The following is a 27,956-nucleotide window of genomic DNA, read 5'->3' as shown; positions in this document are numbered from 1 at the left end:
ATACAAAATTCAGTAATTCTAATATTTAATTACAAAATTAATGCCAATAATTCTTTCAGGCAAAAAATAACATTTCAAAATTATAAATTTCACAATCATTCAGCATCTGATTTCATTATCGGCAGAAACATGCCAGAAATCAGTAATTTATATAAATCCTCTAGTTAATGCCAGGCATTCAAAATCTTAATTTCAATATGAATTACTAACTTATAATGACTAACTTTATCCAAGAATATAATCTCAAATGCAAGACAATTATGCGAAATAAATAACCAAAATCTAACCTTAATAAGAAAGCATAGCACTATTTAATTTATTAAAACAAATCATTTATTTGTGCCTGCAGGGTTAAGAAATCAACTCTAAATTAACTTAGATTAAATTGAATTTTAGAAAGAGAAATGGGTGAGGTGAGCTCTAACTTTTAAAAGGTACCAACTAGTCCAAGGTCTTGAAAGGGTAGTAGTTAAAATATAATTTTGCTAGATCAGGCAGGTGTGTGACCTTACATACTACCAATTATTGCCTTACTTTTAATTTGAAAAGATGTAGGGTTAATTTTTGATTAGCGAAACAGAGTTACATGCCAAAAGTATACGAACAAAATTCGACACATAAAAAAAATAATTGAATGAGATGAGCTGAAATAAAATAAAATGCAAGACTGGTTCTGTTGGTCTTGATTACGTAACAAAAGTAAACTGCTTAAATGGGAAAAATTTAAAAGTTAAGGAAATATACTATAAATAATTTACTTTCTCACAATGCTAAAATGTTTAGCGTGCAAAAGAAAATGTTATGTCATAAATCATTTTTGACCTAATAATTAGATTTCCATAAACCAAGATGCAATTTCTTAATGCAGATGATAATTTTAATTATAAGAATGGTAATAGTACACTCTCTCTGATTAAAGAGGCCTTTTCCTCAACAGATTTGTATTTCAGGCCTGTAGGTTATGGGATGGGGCAACTGCAATCTAGAGAATGTGTTCTCAATAGCTTAGATAAGAAAGTGGTCAAAACTTTAAGCCTCATAATGCTATTTTTACTTTTCACCAAATCTTATTCTGTATAAGCAAATGAAAGGAATTTTCGTCTCAAATATAAAATTTTATTTAAATTATTAATTATTTTAATTAAACTACAGACTCTCCAATATTTTTCTACTTGAGTAGAGCAAGAAGATAGTGCAGGGCACTTGTCCAACTGCAAAACAGTCATATCCTAGTCAGTCATACAAAGATGAAATGTAAAAGAGTCAACAATGGTCATTCAAAAGTGTTGCAGTAATTAATTTTTTTTAATTATTTAGTTTTTATTTAATTGTGATCAAAAAATTTATGAAATTAAAAGCATAAAAATCTTAGCAGCACCATGAACAAAGTAATTAAAAATATTACAACCTAAAATTTGAGCAAAATATGTCCATTAGTTTTTGAGCAATAATAATTCAAAAAGATTGTGTTTTAAATTTTTGTTTCCTTAAAACTATTCATCCTATTCTATTCAAATTTCAGATGACTCTTACAATTGAAAAATTGTGAATCATTATTACATTTAATACTGTAATTTCGCAGGGATACGATGCATTGTTTATGATTTAATACCTTATATTTTGGTTAGGGGACACTTATTATAGGACAACTTATCTGGTGACTTTTTTCCCTCTTCTTTCTTCTTAAAATTGAAAATTCTATTCTCTGAAATTTCAATATCACTCTTCCCCTTTTTATATATTGTGGCGATCAATTTTTATATTTTAGGATGATACTGTAAAGAATTAAAAATGCAGGTGAGAAACAGGTGACAAGAATACAACAGTTACATATTTTAACTGATGCACTCCCCTTCAACCCAGAACCCTTTGAAAAATGCCCCTCTGGGAATTAGTTCCTTACAAACTGGTTACCAAGTTGAGAATTGTCACCCAAATGCGAAATTTGATTTATCCATAAAATTAAAAATGAAATTTTTGCACATTACGTTTATTCATTTGAACTATCTTTATTACACGTCATACTTTTCCAAAAAAAAAAATTTAAAAGCCTTTGATACTCAAAAACTGCTGCAAAGCTATAAATCCATTAGAGCTGTAGCTGCAAAATCTATTCTCATCAGTTTTATTCTATTGGTAATGTGTGCTACTTCAACTCCTTCAAAAAACTTATTGTTCTGCCTCTGGATGTAACAAAAGGTTCTTTCTTATTCCCATCTTGATATATAATATAATTAGAGAATGAAATTTTGAATTAGTGCCTTTAATGAGAGATATCTTGCTGAATTAGCTATTATTCTAATATGTCTCATTGTAGCAAATTCCGTAGATGAAAAGGTATATTATTACTAATGACTTTTATGAAATTCAAATGCTGCTACAAGGCCATCAGGAATGCAGTCACTAATTCTATTTTATTATATTGGTAAATGGAACCCAATGAAAAATGTCTCACTTTTTTGTTAGTTGTAACTTAAAGACCTTTAAGAATATAAAATTGAATCAGACTAATCTCAAATTGAAGTTTTGAATAGATGCCTTTAAAGGAAGTAATCGTGCAATTTAGCTGCCGATCCAATGTGTCCTAATGTAGCTGTGTAAATGAAAAGGTATATTTTTATTAATAACTTTTATGAAATTTAGATATTGCTTTAATGCTCTGAAAATTCATTAGGACTGCAGCTGCGAAAAATTATTCTATTTGCTTCGATTCTGTTAGTCATATGTGCTATCCCAACTCCAATTAAAAATCTCCCGCTTGGTCTCCAATTTTAACAGTATGTTATTTCTAAATTCCCCTCTAATAATGTGAAAATGAAATTTTGAATAGGTGCCTTTAATGGAAGAGATCGTGCTGGATTAGCTGCTGATCCAATATGCCCTAATATGGCAGTTTGCAGTTGTGTAAATGGAAAGGTATATTTCTGTTAGTAACTAAGTTGACATTTCCTTGTAGTAAAAATTTTTGTCTCATTATTCTTTATATTTTGCAGGGTTTGACTTTATTTGATCTAAGAATGCCTCTGCCATTAGATTTTGTATATGATGTAAGTACCAAAGGTTTCTCCTTTTTTTAAAAAAATTTATTTTTAAGTTTTATGAAGCAAAATTATTTGTAATTTTTCTAACAGATCTCAAACTCCAAAAAACTATTGCAGTTTATGCTTTACTTAATAAGATTAATTTTTATATTATTAATGCTATTTTGTATTTTTTCATCAGCACTTTAAGCAATAGTGACTCACAACCGAAATATTATGAAGCCAATTCTCATTATTTATATACCATGCTCCTGTAAAAAATAGATGTTTTTCTTGTAACTGGAAATGAATCATAAAACAAAATACATGCACTGAACTTAGTACTGGTCTGAAAATTTATTGACGAAGAAAATTTGTACCCTCTGTTAAGCCATCTAAGAATAATTCTTGAAGGATGGAAATCAGGCTTGATAGCATCAGGGATGAGATTCTTCCGCCGATGTCCCGCAGTGGACTGATCGTTAAGACACGGTTCCCAGCAGATCACCAAAGTCAAGCCTCACTGGCTGCGGTCAGTGTGCGGGTGGGTGACCTCTTGGATCAGTCTGCGTAGGGACCGAGGGTGTGCGGTATTGGTCCTCGTTAAACTGTTCTACCGTAAAGTGCTCGACTTCGCGTGCAGGTCGTCGGGCTACCGAAGCGGGGGTGCCATCTCCTCTGCAGAGGATCAAAATTGTGATGGCATGTCTTTGGACCATCCTCAGGGATGTTTCTCAGACCGTCGCCAATAGCCCATTGTGCAGCTCTAGTGCGACGTGAATGAACTACTACTACTACTACTTCCGCAGATTTCCGCTTTTTTTCAGATTTTTCCTTTTTTTCCCGCTTATTTCCACTGAAAATTTTTTTTTTTTCCCAAGCTAAAATATTTTGTGAGGAATTTAATTTTCCACGGAGCGAAATTATTGAAGTCCTTATTCCTCCCTCTGAAATTTCTCTAAAAATCATTTCCTTGGGATAAAATTGGTTGGCCTTTATACAGGGGTGAGATTTTTTTTGTCTCTCGAATTTCAGCCTTTTTATCAGAAACTCTGACTCTCTAAAAGTTTCGTTTTTTTTTTTTTATAAATATCCTGCTTTTTTAAAACAATTCAGTCGTTGAAGTAAAATAGTTATATTTATTTATGATTTTCAAAGATAAACAGAAAATTCAAACTACGTCCTAGCTGCTAACCCTTCCACATTTTTACTTATATTAGCTATTTTCTCCGATTTCACGCACAGAAAATAAGATTTTCCGTATTTTTTATCCGTCGGCGGGATAGCTCGGGCGTGAAAACAAACAAAAAAAGAGAAGAAAAAAAATAGAGGTGGATTTGCGGTGAAAATATTTATTTGCTCATTCAGTTAATCTTGTAAATTTTTATTTATTATGTCTAAGCAAAAACAATGCAAGCAAGCCTTTTAGAAATCCCAAGTCCAGACTCTGCAAATATCTCGATTTTTATTCACGCAATTTTAATATCAATCATCGATTTTCGCATTTACCAGATTTAAAAGTTGCGCATTGCGATTCTTATTTACGCTATTCAATATCGTGTTTTGTATTTATGCATTTTTAAAATCGCAATTTTATTATCAAACATCGATTTTCGTATTTGCCCGATTTAACAGTTGAACCTTGCGATTTTAATTCAGGCGATTTAAATATTGTACATTGTGATTCTTATTTACGAGATTTTAAAAACCAACATCGCGATTTTTATTTACGAGCTTTTAAAACCCAATGTAGCAATTCGTATTCATGCGAGCTTAAAATCCAATGTCGTGATTCGTTTTTGCGGTTGTAATATCACGCGATTCAAAAATTATGTATCGTGATCTAAAAATTATGCATCATGATTTGTATTTTCGCATTTTTTAAATTCTATATAGAGTTTCATATTTACGTGATTTAAAAGCCTCATATCGGGATTTATAATCTTATGGTTTACAAGTTTAAAAATCAGACTTTTTATGTCAAATTTTTGTTTATATATATATATATATTCTTGGATTTCCTCTTTTTTACTTTCTGACTACTCTCATCCCTGTAGCATAATATTAAATTAAAAATCAGTTTGATAGATTATCCCAACTTATCTAAAATACATATTATAGAGATAAATTTATCTAAAAGAGTAATAAAATAAATATTTATTCTTAAACTTATCATTTCAAATATCATTTACGTTGTTAAAGACATAACTTTTCCCCTTTTTATGTTACTTAAATTCAGTGTGTGGTTCCATTTATATGGACTTCATTCTCTGCTTTTAAATCTTGTTTATTAAATCATCGTTTTAGCGAGGTGAAAAAGAATCTTTTAATTGCAAAATTCAAAAATGGAATAAAACTGTTGCAAAATCCTGAAGTTTAAAATTGTACCAAAGAGTTACTTCCTTATCATATTGACTTATCATATTGATGTTATATTAATATTGATGTTACATAACTGCTAAATCTACCTACTAGATTTTGCCAGTTTCTCCTGACTTTCTGGCTTAATCAAAAATTCTCATAGTCTTAGTTATCTCTAAATATGGGAAAGTGTCTGAAAAATATCCCTATCAAAACAATTTTTTTACTCAATTTATTTCTTGCTTGAGTATTTAAATAAGTATTACTGCTAAATAATAATGTTACTTTACTTCACAGTAAACCAATTCATGTTTTTCTTTTATGAATATTCTAACATTTTCAGTTTCTTTTTATTCAGAACTCTTGCTTTTAAATTTACTATTCTAAATTTTGAATTGAAAAGTGTCAGAAACATAATAACATTTTATATTCAAGTCATAAATGGAAAATATTGCAGTCTAATTTAAATACAGTTATTAGAATAATGTAGTTTTTGTAGATTGTTGATTTTAATACCTTACATTTTCTGTGTTTCAGATGTGAATAACACTATAGTTATAATATTTATACTATTTCCTGAAGCCTAATGGATTTTTTTTCGTTATTTTTTGTTAGCTATGTAATAAAGTCAAATCTTGCTAACTCACACCTAAATTTTTCAAAATTTTTTGATAACAGGAGCAGGATTGCAGTGAATTCTCAGAACACAGTTTGTTTTTTTCTTAGTTTGGGATTTCCCCTGAAATTATAACTTTGTTATAATAACTTTCTCAAAATACTTTTAAAAAAATTTCTTTGACGAGGAAAAGAAATTAGATTTTATACAATTCTTGAATGAACTAGCACTTTTGTTAAAAATAATTTAATTCAAAATATATTGAAAAAGTAATAATTTATAATTTGTAAATGGCTCCTTTTTTATGCGATTAAAAAAGTCATTTATGTCATTTTTTTAATTGGACCAAAAAATTTCCCCAGGGCTACCTGAATTTCCCCTGAACCTCATTCGCATGATCCAACATATTCTAACCAAAAATGACCAATACAATTGTTCAGCAATTAGTATTATAAGCATAGTTTAAATTAAAACAAATTTTCTCGTATGACAAGAATGTTTAAAATGTTTCACGTCTACTTTTTTCCCAAAAATAATAATACAGTAGGGAATCGATTATCCGGAACGATCGTTACCATCGCTATTCCGGATAACTGATTTTTCCGGTTTTCTGCATCGCTACAAAAAGCCGTTTTTTTTTATTGTTAAACCCAACTGAAAAAAAAAAATTGGAAATAATCTTAAAAAGAAGAAAAAAAGATTAAGTAATACACTAACGATTATTTCCAAAATGATGGTAAGGTAAACATCTTTCAAAAAAGAAAGAAAAATCCTAAAATCTTATGAGGAAAAAAAATTTATTATTTTGAAAATGGCGGGAAAATTTATTGAATTTCGTCCCGGTGTTTTGGTTTTCCGGTTTTCTGAATTCCGGATAACTGGTTCCGTACTGTAATAACCATTTCCTTTAATATAGTTTTATATTCTAAGTCTTAATACAGGGTGGTCACCCACCTGAAAAAACTGGAAATATCTGGCATTTTTTTACTCTGGAAAAAACCTGGAAAAATCAGGGAAATTTGGATAAAAACCTGTGAAAATCAGGGAATTTTCAAGAAAAGCTGGAAATTTTTTCTTCGATATTTTTTTAATTTCGCTAATTTAAATTATTTACTTATTCTCTTACTTTAAATTATTTCATCCATTTTACCCAGTTTTTTTAGACTGTAATGTATCGCCAAACAGTTGAAATATCTTAACTTCGCGATACTTTGCTTACATCAAAATTTGCTCCATCATAACACTATTAAACTAGACTGCGACATAAAGTTCTCCCATGGTTGCTAAATGAATGTAGAAACCTTTGACCTCTATGGAGACTGTAGGACTGTGCAATTTAAGAAAGGCAAAGGTCATGGTGGAGGTGGATATTTGCTATTTGTTTTGTTTTTAAATTCTGTTCATGGGCTGAATCCATTTATGGCTCAAGGTTCTGACTCTTTGGTGGCAGGGTTGGCAGGTTTTTGACATGTGACAGTTTTTGACAGTTTAAACCATGGTTTAAACCGTCACGTCAAAAACCTCACTGTCAAAAATGTCGAAAATGTCAAAAACCTATATTCATATGTGAAATTTAATTAATACATAAAATTTATATATTTTTTATAAAGGATAGTGTTTCTAAATATGTTCGGTGCTCGACTTCGCGTGCAGGTCGTCGGGCTACCGAAGCGGGGGTGCCATCCCCTCTGCAGAGGATCAAAATTGTGATGGCATGTCTTCGGATCATCCTCAGGGATGTTTCCCAGACCGTCGCCAATAGCCCATTGTGTAGCTCTAGTGCGACGTAAATGAACAGCAACAACAATCTAAATATGTTCTAGAAAAAATAAATTTAAAATTTTGAAGAAACACTTATATTTTGAATAGTAACCAAAATCTTGTACTTTTGAAAGCTCACATCTTTTGTAATATTATGTATTCATTTTCATGTGTTATTGAAAATCTGCAGTGATATTATTAAGAAATTTATTTATAACCAAATTTTGTGTATAGTATAGATTATACTAAAGATTAGATATTTTTAAAGATAAACATTAGCAGTTTTGCACATTAGACATCTTTTAAAGAAAAATCTTTTTAATATTCTTTTAAATCTTCTTAATAATCTTTTTAACATAAGACAATACAAATTTAAGTGTTTTCTATTAAATACACAGAGTAGTTAGTGTCGATTTACAGTATATTCAGCCTATTCATTTACTATGCTGAAAATTTAGTTTATCCAAATACTTGTGAATTTCATTTTGCTGAATACTATATACATAGTTTTGTTGAATATCTAAATATTCAGCTGTTGAATAATTACTTCTTGCTTTCAAGATATGCATTATTTGTATTCTTAATACAAGTGGGGGAAAAAAATTAAGAGGTAAAAATTGTTTTAAAATGATAAGTGTAATAATTATAAATAAATATAATAAACAATATGAATTATATTTATCATTATTCACAAATATAACTACTTTTAAATTCAAATTAACAATCTGGACAATAAAGATATTCGGTATAACATTAAAAAATTTTTTCATACACTTGTATCAAGTTTGTATTTATACAACTTAACTTGTAAGTTCCTTATAAATATTAGTTATATGTTCCTTATATGTCAAAAATGCATAGTAATAAACTTTTATTTTTCTTAAGTATCAAAAAAAATATAAATATTTTTTTCAAAATATAAATATTTAAAAAAATTTTGTGCAAAATTTTTCTGCCCATGCATTTGAATATAAATTTCTGAGATTTTAAATCTGTTATTTTACCTTAATTTTAATTAAAAAATATTTTAAAACCTGCTTATTACCTATAGTATAATTAAATTTCAATATAATGCATGGCAACTGTTGGTAGTTTTGAAGTTTATATATTTTTTTGGCAAACTTTAGTTTTTGAAATTTTTGACGGGTTTTTGACGGTTTAAACCAGTATTATACCCTTGTCATGTCAAAAACCACTTTTTGACGTCAAAAACCCAACCCTGTTTGGTGGTAATTTTTTTCTATTTTGACAAAATGATTCAAAATGTTTTTGTATTTTTAACTTCATAAAATTTTCCAAAAATTAGTTGCTTATAATTTAATAATAAGAGATTTTTATATTGCACTCTTCTTCTGAAAGCTTTTGTACTCCCATTCAAGGAAATCTTTAACGTATTTTTTCTCAGCAAACTAAACCAATCACACATTTTTTAACAATCGCAAACAGCAATGTTTGTCGACAAATTGTTACAATTGTTGCATTAATGCTAATTATTTCTATTTCATTTTAACCTTTTATAACATATTTTAATTTTTAAAAAAAGTTTTTTTAAGAACTAACTGAACTTTAAGAACTTAAGAATTATTTAATTTTGCTGTTTTGTTGGTAAATATTTGATTCAAAATTTTAATTGTATAGTTATCACTTTTGAACGTTCATAAATGTTGCTTGCATTCCAGAGAGATATTCCCAAAAGTATTCCTCCTTTTACCCTAAAAATACTGACTGAGACTAAGGAATGCATAGGAAACATATTAAATGATGTATAAACATAAAATATAAAAGAAAAAATTTCAGATGTGTTTAGTAGATAGAAGGAAAACGAAGTTTAGTGCTTTAGTTCTGTGCTGTACAAGATTCTAGTTGTTGAAACTAAAACAATTTACTATACTAAACTAAAAAACTATGTATTTAGATTGGAATTTTTTAAATATTTTAATTTCGAATAAGAGAAAAATACAAAAAAGTATAAAATTTTTCTACTTTTTTTTTTCAGAGTATACAACAAAATATTAGACAATTTTACATTTGTGGCATGTATTTTTGTATACTGAGTCCCTTAAAATAATAATGCTAATTCAAAGCAGCATTATTTAAAAATTTGACTTGAGATATTGGTTTAAAGAAAATATGATCAATGAATTTTATTAAAAGCACTGTTAAGATAAAATACAGTACACAGTACAGTTTTATATTGAAATGTAAATACAGTAACTCAGAAAAGTGTTGGTGCACTTATGACTTTCAATGAAATAAGACTATCCATTAATTAAAATGAATATTTCAGAATGGATATTTAATAATAAACAGTATACTATATTCTTATCAAAGCTGTGGGGAATATCTTGAAAACAAAGCTAAAGTTTATTTTTAAAAAATAAATCTTCAAAAAGTAACAAAAACTTTATCACACAAAAGTCATCATACACTTTCAAAGAAATCTCTGCTTATTAGTAAATATTCTTATTTTTCTAATTAGTAATATTTAGTAGTTTCTTTTTGCATCTACAATAGCTTTAAGTTTTTTTTTAAATAAATATGACTAGTTTTTTTTTGTTGGGTGAAATTCAAGCAGAATATTTTTTATTAAATTTTACAGAAACTTTTCCAATACTCAATTGTGAATTTATGAACTTTTCCACAAATTTTATAATTTTAATGGCTGAGATGAAGTCTTTTTAAGCATTTTATCACATATTGCACAGTGCAATAAGACACAATAAACTAAATTAACAATATTCATTACTGATTTACCTCTTATGATGACAAATCTTAAACTTTCAAATTTGGTCTATTGTTTTATTATGATCACGAGCCGTTTTTAAATGATAAAGGAAAATATTATGGTGTTAGCATGCAAAAATTGAAATATAATTTTGCTTTCATAAGTTTGATACTAAATTCTAAATAAATAAATAAGAAATTAAATGAAAAATAATCAAATAAAAAAATTTAAGCAATAGACAATTTTAATTCTGAAATAAGAAATCATTTAAGCGTACGATGACTTTCGTGGGGTAAAATTTTTGTTACTATTTGCTTATTGATATCTTAAAAATAAACTTTTGCTTTGTTTTTAAAATATTCTCTGCAGTTTTGCTAAGAATAGATTATACATCTTATTATCAAATACCAAATCAAATTTATTTTAATTTATTAAATTTTATTTTAATTAATGAATTTTTATTTTAATTAATGAATTTTTATTTTAATTAATGAATTTTTATTTTAATTAATGAATTTTTATTTCCTTTTTCAATAAAAGTTATAAGTGAATGAACACTTTTGGGGGCCATTGTAATTATAAAAATTTGTTGATATATAATCATCTGGAACGGTTTTCCTTTGCTTAATGAAAATATATTAAACAATACTTATCCGTGGTTTTATTGGTCATTATGTTTTTGCCTTTTGGTAGGTAGACTTAGAGCAAAAACTATTTAAAGTAACACATTAAAAAAAAAAAATTCTATAAAAACAATATATTCTATAAGCTAAACATATTATTTTCTCCACATGTCTTTTTAAAAATTAATGTTGTACCAAAACATTTAAAAATAAAAAAAATCTTGTCAAATTGTCAAAATAAATTATTTTTTCATGATGATATGTTAAAAAATGACATTTTGAATAAAATATTTTATAATATAGACACTTTTCTTGTACATATTCTACACTTTATAAGAAAAAAAAACAGACCTGGAAATTTTAAGATTTTTGCCTGGAAAACCTGGAAAAATCAGGGAAATTTGAAATCTGATTTGAGTGACCACCCTGTAATATCATATTATTTAAGAGTTGATTTGAGTATTCATACTTGACAATATTAAATTATGAAATTTGTATACTATTTGTAATTGAATTCAATATGTGATATTTAGTAGTCATTATGATTTGTCGATAACTTGTTAATTTAATTTTATTTATAAAATGTTGTTATATTTCTATAGTTCTTTAAATAATTATGAAATTAGAATTTATATTACTCCTTAACTAGAAACTGGAAAAATTAACAGTTGTTTTAATTTCTTAAGAATTATGTTAAAATTATTTCTCCTTTATCTTTGTCTTCTTAAATATGTTTTATTAAATAGCTTAGAAATTGATGTTATCAATTAAACTCGGATGCATTTATACATCGTTTAAAAAAATTTGTATTTCATATTTCTTTTTTAATATTAGCTTCTTCCACTTGTGTGGAAGAAATGTATTTTTTCTGGGGTCATTTTTTCCTCTGGGAAAAATAAATATTTTTTATTTTATTTTCAGCTACATACAAATGTTATTCGAGATATTACATTCGTCCACAGTAGTTGGCCATTTGTTCGCAGTCAACAGAGTGCTATACTTTCTTTGTCATGTGATGGAGTGTGTAAGGTATTAAATTTTTTTTTTCTTTCTGCGAGTCTTTTTTTTTTTTGCATATGTGATTATTTAATTCCAGCTGACCCATTCAAAATACCCTAAAATAAAATTATTTTCTTTAAATATTCTGTATCCTTCATTGCACCAAAAATTGGAAAGCCTTAATTATTTCTTATCTCATATTCAGATTCTCTTGTTCTACAACGCAATTTTATAAGTTCAATGAGCTAACCTTAAATATACTACTCAGTTTGTGCAGACGATACTTTAAGTTATAAAATCGAGCACAAAAACTTGAAATGAGCATATTACTTGATTTGGATTTTTAATCCTCAAAACATAACTCTAAGTCGCAATCTAAAGAATATGAGCCTAATTGTTTAATTAAGAGAATGGCCAAAATTTAGGCATCTTGATTTTCATTTCACATTTTGTGTACTTTATATCCTTGGAACTATTTAAGCTAATGAAAATATTTTAGCACACAATAATAAAACTTTTTTTTAAAGTAGGTATGTGTAAAAAATAATTATCATTTATAATTATTTAATTAAAAAAATGATCAAAAACTTTTAATAGTGAGGTGCACACATTTTTACATCATTTTATACTAGATAATTTTAAATGATGAAATTTGAAAAAAAATAACTCAAGTTTTTCTTGCGATATAAAAAATTTGTGTTAAAACTTTTTTTGAAATTTCATTTTTCAGAAGGAGTTGTGCTCAAATTTGGCATCATTTTATTATTTAAAATGAGATAATTTTTTCTATTCCTTACAAATCAAAATTATTTTGATCATTATTAAATGAAGCAATAGAAAATTATATTTAGCATGAAATTTTCTTTGAAAAAAACAAGTTCTACAACAGTGTGAAAATTCTTCAGAATAGTGTGCTATATGGAATGGGAAAGAACACCTAAATATGTTTAAATGAAGGCATTATTTTATTCTGAAATTAATTCCTAATTATGTGGCATGAATTTGGTGCTTCTCTGAAGCTTTATTTTGATTCAGATGTCATCTCTTGCCCACATTTAGTTCCACTGCAGGGCATATCTCTAGTCTAAATTAATGATGCTCACTTACCCATTGCTAGAAAATATATTTTTATGTAAAGCAGCATTACTTATCAAAGAGTCATAGTAATTGATGATTGATCACTAAGATGAAGATGAAACTATTGTAGTTACGAGGCGCATCCAGAAAGTAAGTTTCCCTATTTTTTTTAAAAAAAAAGAACTCATACTTTCAGGAACATATTTATTGGCAACAAGTATGGCAATGTTTCAGCTATTTTTTAACATAGCCGCCACCAGAGTTGATACACTTATCGTATCGTGGAATAAACTTTTGTATCCCTCTGTCTTAGATCTCTGCCGTCTGTGAATGGAACCACGTGTTAAAACAGTAAACGCTGACTGTTACTGTGAAACACTGCAGAAATTGCGATGTGCCATTTAAAGAGGCGTGGAATGCTTACTGCAGGCGTTGTGCTCCTCCATGACAATGCTCGTTCACATACGGCTCGACGCACATCAGCTGTTTTGACGAAATTTGGCTCGGGATTGTTTGTTCATCCACCCTACAGCCCTGATCTTGTTCCCAGCGATTTTCATGTTTTCTTGCACCTCAAGAAATTTCTGTCCTCCGGTGAGCGTTTTGGCAATGACGAAGAGCTGAAGACGTCTGTCACACACTGGTTCCATTTACGGACAGCAGAGTTCTACAACAGAGGGATACAAAAGTTGATCCCACTATGTGACAAGTGTATCAATTGTGGTGGTGGCTATGTTGAAAAATAGCTGAAACATTGCTATACTAGCTGCCAATAAATATGTTCCTGAAAGTTTGAGTTCTTTTTTTTTTGAATAATAGGGAAACTTACTTTCTGGATGAGCTTCGTATATTAAGTATATAGCAATTATGTATTTTTTTCCTAGTATCTTTGAAATTCAAAAATCTTTCCTTTCAAGTTTTTTTTCTTTCAATTCAGTATTTTTAATTTTAACCTGGTATATTCTGCCTATTTAAAAATTAATTATCCATCAATAATAATTGTGTTATGCAAAGAAAGCTTGGCATTACTAAGATCTCGCTTATTAGCTACGCTGTATCAATGTTTCGACATCATCTGGTCTTTGATTTCATTACTGTTGTAAAAATAAATAAATTCTTTATTTTTCATTATTGTTTGGAGGTTGGAAAAAATATTCACTAAAAAATTTGGTTATCTTTACTTCTTTTTTGAATTAGAGTATAAAAATTTTTGTCATGATATCCTAATTACAGGTTACTACATTAGATGGTCGCTACTTGCATTGCTTTGAAGTTGGTCATAGTGCTAATTCTATAGCTCCAACACCAGAAACATATGGAACAGGTTCAGAAGATGGCTTTTTCAGTAAGTTTTCATTTTGCTTATTTTTGTTTCTTTTTCTTATGAATAAAATCAATGCTTTATAGAGCTGTTTTATATCTAAGATAATTTGGTGATGCTGCCTTTAGACGCAGCATTAAGGTTTATAATTAATCACATTTCAGAACTTTTGTTTGTAAAATGTTAAGAAAGAATTTTTACTTTTTTTTTAATATTCGATAATATTTTATAAAAGTACTGGATTGAGTCGGAGGAAAAAGTTACAAATATTAGCATTTGTAGTACAATTATTATGGAAACCAGATTTGAGACAAATGGCTCTAGTTTCCTGACAGCAGTTGTGTGAATTTCTAGTGCCAGTTTGCAAATGTATTAGAACCATTCCTCTTTCTTGTCAATGCTAGATCCCATAGTGCTTGCAAAATTCTATCATTTTTGCAAAGCTCCAACTGGATAATCTAGAGCCACTTCCTATTCAGCCTAGATTTGGCACCCAGTGACTATTTCTTGTTTCTAAAATTTAAAGAAAGCTTTTTTGGGACAAGGTTCAGACAGTGTTCTGAAAACAGCTCCTGTCTCTACAGGCAGTTACATGATTTCTATCAAGATGGGTTAAACAAGTTGGTCCTGCATTCAGATAATGCTTGAATGTTTAATAATTGTTAAAAAAATTATAAGAAAGTCTGCCTCATAATTCTGTATATTTTTCTTTTTTTTTGTGTGTACTGATAATAAATAAATTTTACCTTTTTTGGATCTATCCTTGTGAAACCATTTAACATTGCAATTTTAAATTAATCAATATATTTTTAAAGTTTTTATTACTAAAATGTTGAGAATGAGTTTTGTCTTGTATTAAATATTTTTGCAAAAATAAAATATGGTTTTAACTTTCCAACTCCTTTTATAATTTTACTGTCGTCTGACTCTTGTCTATAAATGATTGCAAAACAACCTACATCCAACACATAGAAATTTTAGTTTTTTTTTTCTTTTTTAAATTTTCTGACATGGATTTCTTTTTTAATTGTTATTCTTAATTTATGTAATAGGTTTAATGATGGTAGGTGGTGATATTATATCTGGCTATATACCAGATGTTGGCATCCAAGAGCGTTTAAGAGAACATGGTAATGTGCCAATATGGAAGTTGAGGTAACTTTTAAATTAAATTTTTTTTGGTTATGGGAATTTTTAAGTTAAAGATTGAAGTATAATGCAAATAAATAATTATGATTTGAAATAATGCTGGTTTTTTTTTTCTTCAGGTACACTTCAAATGGTGGACTTCTTTACACAGCTTGTGATGGTGGTATTGTGCGAAAGTAAGTTTCCATTTTGTATTGCTTTCAAAATACTAAGGTACTGAATTGGGTATAGTATTTTCTCTAGTAGAGAGCAACTTCATGTCCCATTTCATTATGATGACATATTTTGCATCATGTGTTGATTGTTGTAAATTTGGCTATATAATTATATCCCAAAAACAGCTTACATTTAAAATGATGGTACTTTTTCATCTTAAAAACTATTAGTAGGTTAACAGAAAAATATTTAAATCACAAAACATGAAAGGGACAGAAAAAATTTTTTCTGCTCTTGCCTTTTAAAAAATATCACAAACAATTAATTTATTTTAGAATTGTTTAGTGTGGCCTTTTCCTGTGTAATATATTGCTAAGATGCACTCTTTTAAATGTTTTAAAAGTTCTTCCTCTTCTTCTGTACAATGTAAGTAGGCTAGGTCATATAATAACCCTCTACACATGAAATGAATTCTACATAATGAGTAATTTAATATACATATGAAACATTAGAGTTGTTTTGTGTAATGACTGTTACTTTAAATTTTTTTTAATAAGTGAAAATCAAATTTTTGTTTTGCTTAAAAAATATTTAATTGAAAAATTATAAATGACGAACTACATCTTTAATGGTTTTAGATATCAGAGATGCGTGTATTTGTGCAATAAAAAACATAAAATTAGCAAATTATTAAAAAAATTAAACCGAAGTCTGCAATAAAATATTTGCTTTACCAGTTTAACAGAACTCACATAGAAAGTTAATTCTAGAATTAGTTAGTTTTGAAGTTAATAATAGGAGTATAATTTATTGATTAGCTTATAGATCTTATTCTACATTCACTGTGTTGTGCAATTTCATCATGAAGTCTTTTTTTTTCCTCTCTTTTTTATAATAAGCAATTTAATAAAACCATTAATATAGTTATGTTAGAGTTTGGTATAGACATTCAAAATAACAAGCTGGGGTCTATTGGAATTTATTCATAGAAGTCCCTGGTAATCTCACGTGAAAATCCCGCAAACTCTTGTTGCCGGTATTGACTGGAGAAGGGTAAAAGTGGGATAAAATATAATACTGGTATTTAGCCAAATAACAAATAGAGACATTATTGCCGATATGTTTTAATCCCAATTGAATAAATCGCCATCATCTAGATTCTAGAAGATAGAATTAATAGTTTGGTAATTATAAACATTTTATGAGTTAAATGTACAATTTTCTACTTTTTATGCACCTAACATTACTATCAAGACAAGTGAGGTATTGTATCCTGAAAATTTTTTTATGATGGATTAAATGAGACCAGAAATGAATCAATCGGAATAGGATAGTAATAGGGAATGGATGATCCAATATTTCCGAAGTTATGAGGATTTTTATGTTTATAGTGGGTTATTTTCAACTTATATTTACTTTCTTATTTGTCATTTCTATCTAGTTTTTTTACGTAAGCAATATTTCTGTACATAAAATCTTTATAATTTCTAAACTATTGATCCTAGCATCTGACAATTGGTTTAATTTAATTCAGCGTAAAAACTTCATCAGTTCTTAAAAAATCAAACTTCTTTTTAACCCCTTAACTGCCGCGGGCGTATATATACGTTTCGGCCAGACGATGCGTTAACTGCCGCAGGCGTATATATACGCTTTCCCGAAGTACCATGCTTTGCATTGCGCTGCTATAAATAGAACTACACCCCCTATTTCAGAATGCAGTAAAATGGCCTTGAAAGTGTTTGCTTTGCGAATGTATTACTAATTTCGGAGGAGGGGGAATGGTAAAAAGAATGTTATGGAAAAGTGATATTGTATTTATTAATCGCTTGGTTGTATTTATTTGAGTAAGGTCGGGCTTATTCTTTTTTCGCTTTCGTTTCCCGTATGTATTTGGTGCTTTTTATTATTTCCATCAACGTCTTCAAAGAAAAATGCATCGCGAAAATGTGCTGTTTGTTCAAGAAAAAAAATCCAAAAAAAATCCCGCTATCAGTGCGATGAATGTGATGTTGGTTTATGTGTCCAACTATGTTTCAGGATTTATCATACAACAGCTAAGTTTTAACATCTTTTATATTGTATTTTTATTATTTAATTTAAATTTTGTATTTTCTTTCTTTCCTTTTTCTTGTCTTGTAAAAGTAAACTGTTTTTAAATTGCAAAGCGTGCATCATTTCCCCCCACCAAAACACCGTGTAAGAAAGTGCACTTGTGCGAAAAACGGTGGCACTGGGGAGTGAATCACGTTAATTTTACTCGGCAGTTAAGGGGTTAAATATCAGTATTTAAGTTTTTCCTATCTTTTCCTCCCCGCCTTTTTTAAAACTTGTCTCTGGATTTTGTGGGATTTTTATTACAGATCACCTGAAATTTATATAAACAAATTCCTATAGGTCCTTGCTTGTATTTTGAATGTCTTAATTTAACCCCCTTTTTTTAGGTTAATTTGAATATACCTTATAAAAGTTATATTTCGAAGAACTTGGTTTTAGGATAACTTTATTTAAAAACTCATTTCTATGTTTAAAAAAATAATTAACATTGAAGGAATGAATTTATATCTGTCTACATATTATTGTGGGTGAATGGTGGAATTTTGGAACTATGAAATTTAATGTGAAGTTAAATGGGAAGCCTTATTTGTACACAGTCAAGAGAATATTTTTGATTCAGGGCACATGCTCTCTATTAGACACAAACTTTTAAGTTTCCCAAAAATGACAGTTGACTATTTATTCTTACGTTAAATCAAATTCAATAAATTGTTTTAGAAAAAAAAAATTCTGTTTTTTCAAACTGCATAAAAACTCCCACCTAAGCTTGTGCCCAGGACATCAAAATCTGTTAATCAGTCACTGAGCAACAGACTAATGAACATGGTATCTGCACATCTGGAAACTTATGAAAAATCATGGAAAGTCAGGTATTTTCGTATTGAACAAAATTTGTCATGATATGTCATGATTAGGACTGGGCGATATTAGAAATTATATATCGTGATATATCGTCAGTTTTGCATCGCGATATAGCGATGTATCGCGATATAGTATTTTTGAATTTCATTTACTTTAAGGCACAGAAAGTCAGATTTCTATCAAGACTTCATACGCATATTGATTTAAATCAATTTATAAATTTGAAAATATATATGTTTTGCTAAAGAAAGATATTAAATAAATTGACTAAGATGTACAAATCTTACTTAAAATATTTATTGAAAAAATGTGTGTAGATACAGAATGAAATATTTGCACTTCTTTATCGTTTATAAGGTATAAGCAGTGTTAATTTAAGTTAACCCCTAAAACACCCTTAATGAAAAAAAATATTGTTATTAAACAAAAGCTGATTTTAAAATTTCAAAATATATTTTAATTAAAATAAAAGTTAGATTGACTAAAAGCCGAAGTTTAAAATTAAAAATGTTTGAATTTTAAACTAAAAAGTAAACATAAGATTTGTAATAATTTCTTAAAATTTTCGTTCTCTGAAAGATTTCTCAGTTTAAAAATAAAAAGGGAATTTTATAAAGATATCTAGCTGAAATTATTGAAAGAAAATTTAAAAAATTAAAAAAAAAGCTTGTTAAGAAATTCATTATACACTTAAAACAAAGTGTTAAAAATATTTTTTTTTTTTTAAAAAAAGGAAACTTTTTTTAACAAATCAATATTTGCTTGTACTATTATGCGTAAATAATTACAGAATTATTAAGTTCAATCGTAATGTTCAAATTCTTAATGAAGAAGTAAACACAAGTTTTGTTATATTTTCTAAAAATGATCACGCAAATAACAAAAGATTTCTTAGTTTAAAAATAAAAAAATAAATAAAAGTGAAATTTATCAATATATTTACCTAATAGCATAGGAACAAAATTTAAAAAATAAGTTCGTTAAAAAATTATTTGTATGCTTGAAACAGAGAGCTAAATAAATTTTAGAAAAAATATGCTTCTTAAACACTATTTTTATTATTATTTCATATAAATAATTAAATTAAATAATGACCGAATTATGAACGAAAAACAAAGTAAGGCAAAGTTTCTTAATTAAATTCTTAAAAATAAAAACAAAAGAATTGTGATATTCGGTAATATATTTAGCTAATTAACTAATAATATAAAACGAAAATTAAAAAAAAATAATGATTTTACTCTCTAATAAAACGAAGTAGTAATTGATAAAAAAAAAAAAAAGAAATGAATAAAATTCGCAAACTTTTCAAATTCTTTTGAACAAATAAAGTTTATTGACTTATGTCCAAAAAATAAGTTTTGTTTTAACTTTATTTCTGAAAATAAGAACAACTCAAGATTTATAAATTTAAAATCAGTAATAGAAGCCCATTAAATTATTAGAAGTTTTATCCGAAAGGTTTTTAATAAATTAAAAGAAAGTAAAAAAATAACCTAACAAATTTATTTACTTTGTAATTTAATTCCTTATGGGTGCCTTAAATTAGATTTCCGATAATTTTCACATTTAAAAATATAAAAAAAGTTTTGTCAGAAAATAAATAAAAAACTTACCTAATTAATGAAGAAACTTTTCTTTATAAATTCTTTTCAATAATAGATTGCGTTCAGAACAAGGTTACGACGGCGATCACGAAGTTAATCCCATTGAAAATAATCTACAAGAAACGATTTCAAATCGCGAAGTTGCGAAAACGAACATGTGATATAACGATATAAGGTCTCAAAAGTGATTCTGATTCTACCGCTCATCAGTCAAGGCCGTCTCAACATAACAAAACAATATCGTCTTCCACAGCGCGAGTTGGCATCGGAACGTAAGAGAAAGTCCTTGCGTGTATCGCTATATCGTTATATCGTCTTCTTCACTCGACGGCTTAAATCAGATTTCTGATGCATCGCTTGGAATGAAAGTCGCTGTATCGGTTTGCCGATATAGGCGTTAAATCGATATGTCGCGATATATCGATTTATAGCCCAGTCCTAGTCATGATTTCAACTATTTCTTAAAAAAAAAATCATGGAAAGTCACCTGTTTAGGTCACAGAAAAATCTAATTTTTAAAATGGAATTTACCTCCGAATTTCACAGTGTTTAGCAAAATCCCTACTCATAGTCATATTCTATTAAAATATAAAAAATTTTTATCCCTTTAAAAATTATGGTGTTCTTGCAAAAAATGAAAGAAAGAACATTAGTTCTAGAGGGAATTATCTTTTAAACTTCTGTGATTTCAGAATTGTTTATTTATTTATTTTTTCATTTTATCAATTTAAAATTCTAGTTTAGGCTTTTTATATTACACTTACTTTAAAGAAGAAATAAAACTGCTTTAAATAACTACATATATCTGACAGTATTTAGTTATTTGCTTTTGTATTTTTTTTCAGCTCTTTTATTGCTACACTTTCTTTACTCTGTTTTTTAAGTTTAAAATCAATAAACATGAAGATGCAGAGTATAACAGTTTTGGTTATACCTATTATTTCAAATAATGTTATTATAATGTTTTTTTAAATATATTGTTGTGTTTTTGTGGAGAAAATAGTAACATCGGTATGTCATGAAAAATTCTTGGAATTATTCATGAAAAGTCATGGATTTGAAAATCTAAAATATAGCAGATACCCTGTATGAATTTAATTTGAAACATTTTCATCTATTATTTTATACCATTTAATATTTTTATCCGAAATTGTCTTGGTGAATATTGGTTTTTAGCTTTTAGAATCAAAACTGGGTAACCTGGGTTACAATAATTGGTTGTCACCTACTTGTTAATATTTGTTGCTAACCTTGCTACAGTACTTTTTCGTTGTTATCGTATTGCCTTTCAATTATTTTTGTACTTCTTATTGAGTTATCAAAGAACTATTACTGACTTTCTTTTTTATCATATTTTATTTAATTGAATCTGTAAGCAGACGTAAAGTGTTGAGTCTTTGAGATAGAACAAAATACTTATAGCATTGCTGCTAAAGGCAGCAGATCAATATGGATTACTGATAGCTATGGAGTAGGAATAATTAACTACAGAATATGGCTAGTTTCAGATGAAACTTAATTATTCTGCTATTTTCCTTGAAAATCAATATCATAGTTATGAAAAAAACATTGATATCTCTAGACTAAACTTATAATTTTTAAATGAGAAAAGAACTATTTCCTATGCTGTAAATCTTGAACTAATCTTTATTTTATCATTACTATTTGTTCATTCCCTTTCTTAGATATCGAAGGTATCCAGATCATCATAAATACCTTGGTGAAGTTTTTTCACATAAAGGGGACATACAAGATATGGATTTATCTCCGTATGATGAATGTATCCTTTAATAATTATTTTGCAGACAAAAGCTTATTCAAAATTTGGCTGAAATTAATTACTTATTTCAACCAAAGTAACTTGACGGTGAGGGTACTGATCAAATATATATAAATATAGATATTTGATCAGATAATAAGTTTAAAATGTAGAGAAAACATAGAAAAATTACCAAACAATGAAAAAAGGGAAAAAGGAAAAAAATCCGGAAAAAAATTCTGAAAAAAAGAAAAAAAATTAATAAAAATCCAGAAAATAAAGGATATAATCTTTTCATCAACTCACATAATCAATCATATACGCAAAAAGGAGTGCTTTCTAATATTGTATAATATAGCCAAAGCTAAATATATCAATACAATAATGTGAGGAGCACTCAAAAAAATTTATAACAAATAAAATAGAACACATTAAGTAAAAATATCATGTAAAAACAGAAAATAAAATATAAAGAAAAAACATGAAACGAAATCTATAAAGTGAGTAGCGAATTCAAATGAACTTACATGAACGGGAAATTTTTCAAGAATGATTTAAAATCTTTTCGTTCCAGAATTGCCCAATTACAAAATATGAAGACAAAAGCGCAAATTGAGATAAAAGCGTAAATAGAAGGGTTTTGTTTTACAGTACTGAAGTGCGTTTGGTTTGTTAGTTACCAAGGATGGGCCCGAAAATGGATGTGCTCAAGGTAATATTATACTGGATTATTTAAAGAAGTTAACAATTAATAATTTTAGAAAATTAACTTTTATTTGAGAAAAAATAAAATAAAATAGAAAGGGGAAAAGATGCTGATGATGTCAATATAATTGCTCGTTCCCTTCCTGCCCTGAAAGAGGCATTTCTTGCTCTTGAGGTGGCTGCAAGGCAAATGGGTTTAGTCATAAATGTAGAGAAAACAAAATATATGTTTTTCTCAAGAAACAGAGTCGATCCCAGACCCCTATCTTGAAATGAATTCTTATAGATTTGAAACAGTAAGAAGTTTTACTTACTTAGGATCAATTATTACCATTGACAACAGAATTACTCATGAAATAAAAAACTGACTCTATCTGGCAAATAGGGCTGTCTATGGGCTGAGAAGATTTATTAAATCAAGGTTTCTTTCTAGAGAACAAAGTTCTTAATCTACAAAACTCTTGTCCGGCCAGTCTTGACTTACGCTTCTGAGGCTTGGACAATGACAAAACAGGAGGAAAATTGTATCGCATTATTTGAGAGAACGATTTTGTGGAGTATACTCGGTGATATAAATGAAAACAATAACTGGAGAAGGAGATTTAACTTTGAACTGTACAAGATTTATAAACAACCTGATATTATTAAATACATAAAAATAAATAGAATGAATTGGATGGCCCACGTGATTCGAATGAGTGATGACAATACAATAAAAAAGATACTGCTTTTTAGACCCGCGGGAACAAGAAAGCGGGGAAGGCCGCACTGAGATGGGCTGACTCAGTGGAGTCTGATTTTCTCGCAATTAATAAAAAGAATTGGAGATCAAAGGTGAATCAAGAGTCGTCATGGAGAAATCTTCAGAGGAAGGCATTGGCTCACATTGGGCTGTCTGGCCAACTATGATGATGATGAGAAAAGGAAAAAGAAACATGAATTTCCTGTTTTGCACATAATTTTAGCCATAGATTTGCACATATTAAAAATTACATAAATTAACAAAGAAGTTTTTTAGTAAATTTATTTACCAAAAACTATAAAACAAAACTCCTCTATTTACGCTTCTACCTCAATTTGCGCTTTTGTTTTCATATTTTTAACTTGGCAATCTTGTTACGAAAATATTTTAAATCATTCTTGAAGAATTTCCCATTCATCTAAGTTTATTTGAATTCACTACTTGCTTTATAGATTTCCTTTTATGTTTTATTCTGTTTTTTCCTTATATTTTATTTTCGGTTTTTGCGTGATATTTTTATTTAATGCGTTCTATTTTATTTGTTATAAATTTTTTTGAGTGCTCCTCACACTATTGTATTGATACAATTTTCTTCGGCTATATTGATACAATATTAGAAAGCACTCTTTTTTGCGGATATGGTCGTGTGAGCTGATGAAAAGGATTATATCTTTTATTTTCTGACTTTTTATTAATTTTTTTTCCTTTTTTCAGAAATTTTTTTCTTCCTGATTTTTATTATTTTTCTTTTTCCCTTTTTCCTTTGTTCTGTACTTGCAGCTTATGCACAGTAAATAAAACTTATTGTTACTCTTAATTTTTTTTTTTGCCCTTGTTGTATTTATGCTATATATATATATATATTTATTAACAGTTAAAATGTTTACTAAGAATTTATATAACTGTTAAGCTTATGCTTTAATAATTTTAGTTGTAGCTGATTTTGTTATTATATATCTATGTATATACAGTGATAGCCAAAAGTGTGGACATTTTGTGAAAGTTTCATGTTTTTCAACTTTGTGTGGTTGTGGAAGATATTAATTTTCCCTTAAATGCAAACGTTTATATATCAAATTGAAGGTAATGTAATGTAGAATTTAATAACAAAACAGGATTAAAATATCTGTGTTACGAAAAAAGTTATGCTAATTTTAGTCGAACAAACAAACACATATCGTTTTGAATAAGGACGTGTTTTGTAATAAAAGCGTACTAGCCAATCACAAACACTGTTCTTAGGACCAATCAAATGTCTGTAACTAAAGATTAGGTTATTTGGATGGTAAAAGAGTTGTTGTGGAAATATTTTGCAGAATGATGCATACTTGTACAATTAAATAGAGTATTGCTGTTTTTGAATATTTAATGCCCTTTTTTTTTAATTAAACTAATTTTAAACAATGTCATCAACAAGAAGAACTAATTGGACATCTGCAAAAAAGAAGCCGAATTTTCATATTGAGAGAAAACGGCCTCTCTTATGCTGAAATTGCAAGACAAATTGGTGGTTCAGTGACTTGTTCTGGTGTGCGAAAGTTCTGTTTACATTATGAGAAAACGAAATCAGTGGAAAATAAAGCCAAATCAGGCCGAAAAAAATTCACAAGTGCTACTGCCGATAGAAAAATTAAACTGCTATGCCTTCAAGATAGAAAAATTTCATCAGATGTGAAATTAATGCAGTAAGTTCAAGAACAATAAGAAGAAGGTTATCAGGATTTGGGCTACAAGCTAGAATTCCAAGGAAAAAAAACATATTTAAATCAAAAGCAACACGAAAAACGAGTTAAGTGGTCAAAAGAACACATTAAATTGTCAGAAAATCAATGGAAGCAAGTAATCTTGAGTGATGAGAGTAAAATATCGCTCTTTGGTAGTGATGGTAGAAAATACGTGAGACGTAGAGTAGGTGAAGCACTTCATCCTGATTGCTTTGAAGCAACTACAAAAAACCCAACAAATGTCATTATTTGGGCATGTATGTCTGCAGATGGTGTGGGCAGAAAAATATGATGAAAATGCCAAAAAAATACATCGAAACTGTCCTGAAACCAAAATTGATACCTTCCATCAGGGATTTCTTCCCCAACAACACACCATTTATTTTTCAGCAGGATTCAGCTCCATGCCACACAGCAAAAGTATGCAAAGCATGGTTTCAAAATAAAAGCATAGATATATTACCATGGCCAGGAAACAGCCCTGATCTCAATCCAATTGAAAATTTGTGGCGACGTTTGAAAATTCTTGTACGAATAAAACATCCATCAATAAAAGACAACTTATTGAAGCTATAATTGATTCTTGGCACCATGTGATTACGAAAGATGAACTCCAAACACTCGATGAAAAGACGTTGTGAAGCTGTCTTTAAAAATAAGGATTATCCTACTAAGTATTGATCGTGTAAGTATCACTTCAAAAAAATGCAAATCTAACATAGATCTTACTATTAGTTGATACCTTTTTTTGTAATACAGATATTGTAATGCTGTATTTATTATTAAATTCTACATTAAATTACCTTCAATTTTATATATAAGCGTTTGTATTTAAGTGAAAATTAATATATTCTACAGTGCCCGCCGCTAATAAAATCACCGGATAATAAAATCAGCCGCTTTATAAAATCAAATCAGCAAGACCCGAATCGTTACAATATTAATACATGTTAAAAACATCCTTTAATAAAATCAACACCGCCGCTTTTTAAAATCAAAATTTTGACTACATAATAAATCAAAAGTGCGATATTTCAGCTTCTTTTGTCCTTATTTATAAAATTTTAATTTTTCGAAGTTTAAAGACTTTTTTAGAAGAAGCAATAGTTACTCACAAGCCTGTGAAACTGGTGTGGTTAGCACTTTCCTGCGATATTCATAGTGTAAGAGTTAAGGAAAAATGTGGGTGGTAAGCGGCGAGTTCATAGAAATCAATTTAACAGTGTCAATTCCTTGACTTGAATGAAGTTTGGAGAAACCCATCTCATTCAACAGGGGGTCGAAGGGGTTGAATTCTTATCTTACTTTTTATTGAATGAACCATAGAAGGGAGAGAAAGAAGTTTCTTTTGTTATCTATCTTAACAGAGAACAGGAATAGATTTCCAAAAACTGTCTGTGCGCATGTTCCATATTATTTAGGCGAGGCCATTTGAGTAAATTATAGTTAGAGCACATATCATTTTTAAGTTCGTTTGGTGCTAAATTTTATCAGCATGCCGAAAAGGAAGGATTTGAGTCTTAAAGATAAATTCGAAGTGTTGCAAAACTATGATAAGCTTCCTAAATGTAGTCAACGTGAAGCTGCAATTAAATTAGTGATTTCCCAAACTGCTCTTTTCAACATTCTGAAACAAAGGATAAATATTTCTGAGGAAATAAAAAAGAATGGAAATCTGTCAAGAAAGCGTAAGCGTGAAGGAAAATCGGAGGAAATTGAAATGGCTCTGTTAGAATGGTTCAAAAATGCACGCGAACGAAGAATTCCAATTTCCCGTGGAATTTTATTTCACAAAGCACAGGACTTTGCTAACTTATTTGGTGATTCTGATTTTAAAGCTACAGATGGGTGGCTAACCCGATGGAAAGAACGCAACAACATTGTCTATCGTAAATTGCATGGTGAAAAGCAAGATGCTGATTTTAGCTCTGCCGCCGATTGGGTAAATGACGTGTGGCCAACACTCATCAAAGACTATAAACCAGAGCAAATTTTCAACACAGATGAAACAGGATTATTTTTCCGAGCACTTCCTGAACACACACTGCTGTTTAAAAATGAATCGACAGGTGGATGTAAAAAAATGAAGGAAAGACTAACCGTGCTGCTAACATGCAACATGACAGGAACTGTGAAAAAAAATGCTTTAGTGATAGGAAAGAGTTTAAAACCTCGATGTTTTAAAGGAGTAAAACACCTGCCCACCAGTTATGCCAACAGCTATAACGCATGGATGACATCCAGCATCTTCACAAAATTTCTTCTTGAATGGGACAAGGAGCTGAAAAATGAAAAGGTCGTTTTACTATTAGACAATTGTTCTGCGCACCCTGCTGATGAGGACTTGAGTTTGAAAAACATTAAATTAGTGTTTTTGCCACCCAACACTACAGCTATTATTCAACCCCTTGATCAGGGAATCATAAGATCATTCAAGTTTCATTACAGAAAAATGGTTGTTCAAAAAATCATTAGTGACATAGACTGTGACAGCTCTTCGGAACTCTTAACTGCAAACAAACTATCGAAATCCCTTACGATTTTGGAATCAATGCATTTGATTCGTAACTCATGGGACATTGTTTCAACCCAAACAATATCAAATTGCTTTAAAAAGTGTGGATTAAGCACTGGTGATGGAGCTGATAACTGTTTCGAAGAAATGCTCAGCAATGAAGAAAATGATATGGAC

At 28.9% G+C, this 27,956-nt stretch overlaps 1 protein-coding gene across 3 annotated transcripts in view; it reads left to right on the top strand.

Moving 5' to 3' along the window:
- The window catches only part of LOC107453375 (uncharacterized), a 48,286-nt gene that overhangs the window by 19,054 nt on the left and 1,276 nt on the right, over nucleotides 1-27,956 (top strand). For all 3 annotated transcript variants that reach the window (XM_043041135.3, XM_043041136.3, XM_043041137.3), the window contains 7 exons: nucleotides 2,831-2,916; nucleotides 2,994-3,047; nucleotides 12,028-12,135; nucleotides 14,416-14,527; nucleotides 15,556-15,658; nucleotides 15,772-15,828; nucleotides 22,020-22,114. In XM_043041135.3, coding sequence (XP_042897069.1) covers nucleotides 2,831-2,916; nucleotides 2,994-3,047; nucleotides 12,028-12,135; nucleotides 14,416-14,527; nucleotides 15,556-15,658; nucleotides 15,772-15,828; nucleotides 22,020-22,114 — 615 coding nt within the window. The remainder of the gene's footprint in view (nucleotides 1-2,830; nucleotides 2,917-2,993; nucleotides 3,048-12,027; nucleotides 12,136-14,415; nucleotides 14,528-15,555; nucleotides 15,659-15,771; nucleotides 15,829-22,019; nucleotides 22,115-27,956) is intronic.

This window comes from Parasteatoda tepidariorum, chromosome 12 (assembly GCF_982258835.1).
Source record: "Parasteatoda tepidariorum strain Cologne lab strain chromosome 12, Ptep-v5.0, whole genome shotgun sequence".
Taxonomy (NCBI): domain Eukaryota; kingdom Metazoa; phylum Arthropoda; class Arachnida; order Araneae; family Theridiidae; genus Parasteatoda; species Parasteatoda tepidariorum.
The sequence above is the reverse complement of the archived record's forward strand: the minus strand, read 5'-3'. Positions and strand labels throughout refer to the sequence as shown.